The 7,060-nt window shown below is 33.8% G+C and overlaps 1 protein-coding gene across 1 annotated transcript; it reads left to right on the top strand.

Moving 5' to 3' along the window:
- The first annotated feature begins 1,666 nt into the window (after positions 1-1,666).
- On the top strand, positions 1,667-3,041 carry LOC131642234 (lignin-forming anionic peroxidase-like). Its single transcript, XM_058912507.1, has 3 exons — positions 1,667-2,140; positions 2,220-2,385; positions 2,471-3,041. Exons 1-3 carry the CDS (start codon positions 1,730-1,732, stop codon positions 2,866-2,868), a joined length of 975 nt encoding a protein of 324 aa, XP_058768490.1. The 5' UTR covers positions 1,667-1,729; the 3' UTR covers positions 2,869-3,041.
- Positions 3,042-7,060: the final 4,019 nt, after the last annotated feature.

The raw sequence follows: 7,060 nt of genomic DNA, 5'->3' as shown, positions 1-7,060 counted from the left end.
AATTTGGATTTGTTATAAATAATGTATTTTAATATTGTGTAAACAATGAAATTTAATTTAATAAAAAAACTAGCTCCCCTCGATTTTTAACAAAAATCGAGAGGTATGTGGTGCTTGGTCTGGAACTTATTTTATTGTATTTTTTACCCCAGTTTTGAGTCATAACCGAGGGGAAATATAAGCGTGTTAATTGAATTTTTTTCATCGTACTTAAACAAATATTTTTCGTCCATTTAGTAAGTATCACTACTCAAGACATTGTCATTAGTGATCCGCGTGAAACCTAAAAGAAATCTATTATAGAATCATTTTGAATATCAAAAAATTATAATGAAATATTTGACATGAAAACTTTGAAAGTTAAAGAAGCTTGGAAAAGTTTTCTATGATGGATTACAAGAGCATCAAATTATTTGAGTTCAAGGTTTGTGTTCTTAAATAGTCATATAAGTGAATCTTTATTTTATTTATCTAACCCTTTTTTTTGGTTTTATATCAGAAACAAACGCAAGCAATATCCAACATTTGATCTTCCCCATGATTCGAAGATCCATCATTTGATCTTCCTTGATAGTGATGATGAAGATTCAAAATTTGTTATATATTTTTACTTTAATATTTTGTGTAAACAATGTAATATTCTTTGTAAACAATGTAATATTCTTCGAAAAAGATTTTGTTGGTTTGGTTAGCAACCTGCTGGGCGCTGTAGATCTCAAAAAATTCTGCCATCTCCGAGAACGAGGTGTCCAACGTGAATGATGTTGTGGAAAGTGTTAAACTGTTGTCTTGGTTTTAGCAAGTCATTGGCATAAATTCTAGAGATTGTAGAGATTTCTATTTATGGTGTAGATGTCCTTGAAATTTTATTTAAGCTTTCTTTCTCTTGTAATTGGGAGGATACCCCTTGTACTCCTTTTATAAGATTCCTCCATTTGTTATGAAATAAAAAAAGGAAAAATTATTCTCACAAATAAAAATAAAAAACAAAAATAGGAGTGTTACATATTACAAAACTTTCTCATAATTTCTATAAACCATATATACCAAGCTTCAATTTTAACTTGTTTTTCTAATCATCACATTTTATAAAATGGATATTCAACAAAGTTTCTAAAAATTTTGATTTTTTATTACGAGTTACACTTGTCCACTTTAAAAAGAAAATATCAAAAGGAGTGTTACATACTGCATCATTTTCACTAAAAAAAAAATATAAAAAAGTCCGTCTCAAGCTGTTATGTGAAAGTATGGTTGTCATGAAATACTTTTCTATAAATATAAACGTGAAAATATGACAGAATCAATCATCAGAAAAAGAAAACGGAAGTTGTCAATTGTTATAAGTAAGGGATAGTGTTTATAATAAATAATAGATTTTGACTCTTGAGAATAGAATTGCATTAAATACTATTCAAAGGAAAATATTGAAAAGTAGTAGAGATGGCATGGATGTGCTGAACTGGCAAGAAAAAAAAATACTATTTGTCAATCAAGCAACCAACCAAAAGAGAATTGGTCACAATTGTGAATATGGAAAAGGTTGAGGAGCTAATTAGCAAACCGCGGCGGACATCAATGACCATGACACATTCTCACACACAATATTAAACTATATATATACATGATATTCTCTCTTCATTTCATATAATTCATTCTTCTTATTTATCTTGCTAACATATTCATTCATATATATTTTCTCAAGTTCAATCATCAACACTTAAGTTACATGGCTTATACAATGATCTCTGCTACTAGTTTTGCTGTTACATTGGTGCTGCTAGCCACAATATCAATATCTGATGCACACTTGTCTTCTACTTTTTACGACAGTACATGTCCCGATGCACTAACCACCATTAGAACTGCCATTCGTACTGCTGTCTCTAAAGAGCGTCGTATGGCTGCATCTCTCATTCGCCTTCATTTTCATGACTGCTTTGTGCAGGGCTGTGATGCATCAATTTTGCTCGATGACAGTACCACAATCCAGACCGAAAAGACTGCACTTCCTAATCTTAACTCAGTAAGAGGATTTCAAGTCATCGATAATGCAAAATCACAGGTAGAGAAAGTATGTCCCGGAGTCGTGTCTTGTGCAGACATAGTTGCTGTAGCAGCACGTGATGCATCATTCGCTGTAAGTTTACTATCTTTTGATGTTCATATTAATAATCTCTCACCAAAAATAACATACTAATAATTTCATATATTTGCAGGTTGGTGGTCCATCATGGACAGTGAAACTTGGAAGAAGAGACTCTACTACAGCAAGTAAAAGTTTCGCCAATACTGACCTTCCATTGTTTACAGACGATCTTCAAACTCTTATATCTAAATTTACAAATAAAGGTCTTACCGCCAAAGACATGGTTACTCTATCCGGTATATTTCATTTCCTTCAAACTTTCATATTTTTATATTTGACCAAACATTTACTTATTCATCAATTTGATTTCAACTAACTCAGGTGCGCACACAATCGGACAAGCTCAATGCTTTACTTTTCGTGGTAGGATATACAACAATGCTAGTGACATAGATGCTGGATTCGCTAGCACTCGCCAACGTGGTTGTCCATCTACCAGTTCCACTTCAAACAATCAAAAGTTATCAGCACTGGACTTGGTTACACCAAATTCTTTTGACAACAACTACTTTAAGAATTTAATTCAAAAGAAGGGTCTTCTACAATCTGACCAAGTTCTTTTCAGCGGAGGATCTACCGATTCTATCGTTTCTCAATACAGTCAAAATCCCACGGCTTTCAAATCTGATTTTGCAGCTGCTATGATAAAGATGGGAGATATTCAACCATTAACCGGATCCGCCGGAATCATAAGAAGTATTTGCAGTGCTCCCAACTAATTCTACAAATTCACAAACAATCAATTGCTATTCTTTTATTTATTTTTGTTCTTGTGTATTCAAATGTAAAGTGTTAAATCATTATGTATTATTATAATTTCATTATGAATGTACTTCTAGATGTCCATTTCGCTAAATTTTCATATTTGTTCTATAAATCAAACTATTGTTCATTGTTATTAGTCTCAACTTTGAATGTTAAGACCACAGTTACTTATATGACCCTTCCTCCTGGCCTTTCTTCCTCTAGTCCTTCTCAGGTTTGTAAGCTTCACAAGTCCCTCTATGGCTTGAAACAAGCCAGTAGGAAATGGTATTCAAAGTTGTCCTCTTTTCTCATCTCTATTGGCTATAGACAGTCCAAGGCTGATCACTCCCTTTATACTAAAACCTCTCATACTGATTTCACTGCTTTACTGGTGTATGTAGATGATATTGTTTTGGCAGGCACTTCTCCCACAGAAATTCACCATGTTAAAAATCTTCTTCACCAAACCTTCAAAATCAAGGATCTTGGTAAACTTCGTTTTTTCCTTGGTTTTGAAATTGCTAGATCCACTACTGGCATCTTCCTCAATCAGAGGAAATATACCTTGGAATTGTTAGAGGACAGTGGTATGTTGGCCTCAAAACCTTCCTCTGTTCCCTTTGATCCAACATCTAAACTGTCAGCCAATGAGGGTCAGCCCTTGGATGATCCTTCAAGCTATAGAAGATTGATTGGTAGGTTGATCTATCTTACAAACTCTAGACCTGACATTTCTTTTGTTGTTCAACACCTCAGCCAATATGTTTCCAATCCTCTTCTTCCTCATTACCAAGCTGCTCTTTGGGTCCTTAGATACCTTAAATTTGTGTCAGCCAAAGGTATTTTCTTTTCTTCTTCTAGTCAGCTTCACTTGTCTGCATTTGCTGACTCAGATTGGGCCAGATGCCCAGATACAAAAAGGTCAGTCACAGGCTATTGTGTCCTTCTTGGCTCTTCTCTCCTCTGTTAGAAATCAAAGAAACAAAATACTGTTTCTCGATCATCAACTGAAGTTGAATATCGTGCCTTGGCCTCCCTCACATGTGAATTGCAGTGGCTGCAATACCTCTTTCATGACTTTCAAGTGCATTTACTCAAACCAGCTGCCGTTTTCTGTGACAGCAAATCCTCCATCTACCTTGCTCATAATCCCACCTTCCATGAGAGAAGTAAGCATATTGAGCTTGACTGTCATGTGATCCATGAAAAGATTCAATCTAAACTTCTCCATCTGCTTCCTATTTCCACATTTGCTCAACTTGCAGATATGTTTACGAAGCCCTTGCATCTGCCTGCTCTTGCTAATATTCTGGACAAGTTAGGACTCTGTACTATCCATTGTCCAACTTGAGGGGGCATATTGGATCATAGTATGATAGTTAGTTAAACTATATTATTAGTTTAGATAGTTTATCTTATTTAATTTCTCTTTCTGTAATTGGACCACCTATATATGTGGTTCACATTCACTCTTTGTAAGATAATACTTCATAATATACATCACATTTTACAGCTTTACACTTTTCTCTTCATATCGAGTGTAACTGTTTTCTGTTACTTCATCTTCTTCCCTTGGCTTCCATGGAAACTAAGCTTGTATGTTCCAACCTTAATAATACGCACAAACAACGGGTTCCTTTTTTGCTATGTAGTTGAAGTGTGTGCGTCAAGCCTTTCCCTCCTTCAAGGATGGTGCATGGGAGAACGAGGAGAACAATAAGCCTCAGTTAGGATGTAATTTTCAATCATTCCCTTGTAACCAGTAGGAGGAGTCTGGTGCCTCTTACTTTAGTGACGGTGTGGGGATTGTGGAGCCTCTTCATGTGCTGTGATTGTTTGAGTCGGGATCGGCTCTAGAACAGTAATTGGATTTCCACGTGAGGTTTCCTCTCGTAAGGTACTGCTTCTTGGAGGAACATATTGCAAGTTCTCTTTAATTCTTAGGATCTTATATGTCAAGACCTGAAATTTGTGTTGGTGTACCAAGTTATACACGCTAACTGGTTAGTTACTTCATGCATGTCTAAATTGGCTTGTAGAAGTTGGAGGTTAGGAAGCATCTCTTGCTCATGTCTAAATTGGCTTGTAGAAGTTGGAGGTTAGGAAGCATCTCTTGCTCAAGTATTAGAGGTTGTAACTTGCAAGGGAGGTCGATTTGATGGTTCACCTTGGCAAGGTTGTAGTGAAGATCGAGAAGTTGGAAATGCTTGGAATGCTCCTTAGAGGACTCTTGAAAGGGTCAAATCTTGTGGTGTTGGACTAGATGGAGAGGCCATTAAGACTGAATCGTCTATTTCTTTAGAAGGAAGGTGAGGAGGTGTTTTGTTAAATTCAGCAGCAATATCAAGTGACTTTAGACGTCACAATATGAAAATTTGTGGATGAAAGCATATACTCGTTGCAAGATTTATGTGACGGTATGCAAGTTAGCACTCCAAAGTACAAGTCAACAAAGATTGAAAAGCGATAGTGGAAATGGATTTGAAATGGAACATTTTCTCTCATATAGAGTGGGAGCGGCTAAAATCATCCGCGAAGAATGTGACGTGCTATGTGGACATCCATTTGATTAACCTAGACGGTGGTCGATGCATCTAAAGGACAGAATCGTCTATCTCTAAGAAGAATGAGGATACACCTGTTCCACGCAATTACTTTCTCAGTATTTGCTTTTGGACTTCTCGCTATGGGCCTTGTGAAAGGCCTATAACATTCCGTAAAAGAAAAATACTCATTTTTACTCCTAATAAGCAACTAAAACTTACTTTTATTCTTCTATTCTAAAATATATTTTCAAATAATATAAATTTTATTTTCAATGATCTTTTTAATTTCATAAAGAACTTCAAATAAATTAAGTAATTCCTAAGTGCAATTTTAAAGATTAATTCATTGGAAAAACTGAGATTCACTTAAGAGTTGACATCTTTCACCGAATGTATGTTCATAAAATTGATCAAATTTCAAATATTAGATCAATTAAGATATTCAAATATCTACCACCATTTGTGTCGTTCTATATTTATGGCAAAAAAAAATTTACAGGATGTTAACTTGGAGATTTATTTTATTTCCTTAATTTTAAAAAGTTTTTCAATTGTAAATACTAATATAAAACTTTTTTAAATTAAGGGAATAAAATGAACTTCAAGGTTAACATATTAGAAAAAAAAAAAGATATTTTACCTATATTTATTATATATAAAATACTTTGATAATATATTTATATTTTTTATGATATTAAAAAAATGAATTGCATTTAATTAAATTTTTTTTAATATATATGTGAAATTAGTTATCCAATAATATGTGGAAAAATTTAGAAAACTAGTCTATATTTATCTTTTTTTTGGAAGAAAACTAATAAAAAAAGACGATTTCTCAATCCAATATCTCATACACTGTGCGAAATTTCAAATATGCCTTTAGTTTTCGTTGATGCATCTCAGAAAGCACCATTTTTATAAAAAAAAATTGGTTTTTTCCATATCACGCTTCCGTATATACCATGAACTTAATTATTTGGGATTTCCCAATTAATTTGGGAAAATTTCCAATTAATTTATAACTTAAATTGAGATTTTTCTAATTAATTGAGAAAAATTCAAAATAATTTTTTCCGTAGCTACAACTACATAAGGGTGCATTCGTAACTACAACTACGGTAGGGTGCGTTCCGTAGATGTATCTATTAATTGGAAAAAGGTGCTTTCAGAAATGAATTTACGGAAGCACGAGGACATTTTGGTCAATTAGATGGTGCGTAAGTAGCCCATAGGGTAGGTTGAGAAATTATCTTTAAAAAAACACCAATATTCACCTAGTAATTTTATGAGAATTAACTCTTCATAAGAATTAAAAACCAAGTAGTTAGACCTCTTTAAAATATTGTTCTACTGCCGGCAAAAGCAGAAGCATCAATCTAACATCGCAAAACTGTATATATTTTTTTATATTATGATACATATTTATCAAAACAGTTAGATACACCGTTCAGTTTTGAAGTGGACTTTATTTACACATTGGCACGTCAAAACGTGGGAACCTCTTTCAATTTCCTAAGGTCAACCCCAACGTGATGGCTACCACACACTTACATACTCTTTATTTCTCTCTTAAAACCTTATATATACATATATAGTGCAATGTGTGATGCATAAGGCA

The sequence above is a fragment of the Vicia villosa genome, unplaced genomic scaffold (assembly GCF_029867415.1).
Source record: "Vicia villosa cultivar HV-30 ecotype Madison, WI unplaced genomic scaffold, Vvil1.0 ctg.004673F_1_1, whole genome shotgun sequence".
NCBI lineage: Eukaryota > Viridiplantae > Streptophyta > Magnoliopsida > Fabales > Fabaceae > Vicia > Vicia villosa.
The sequence above is the reverse complement of the archived record's forward strand: the minus strand, read 5'-3'. Positions and strand labels throughout refer to the sequence as shown.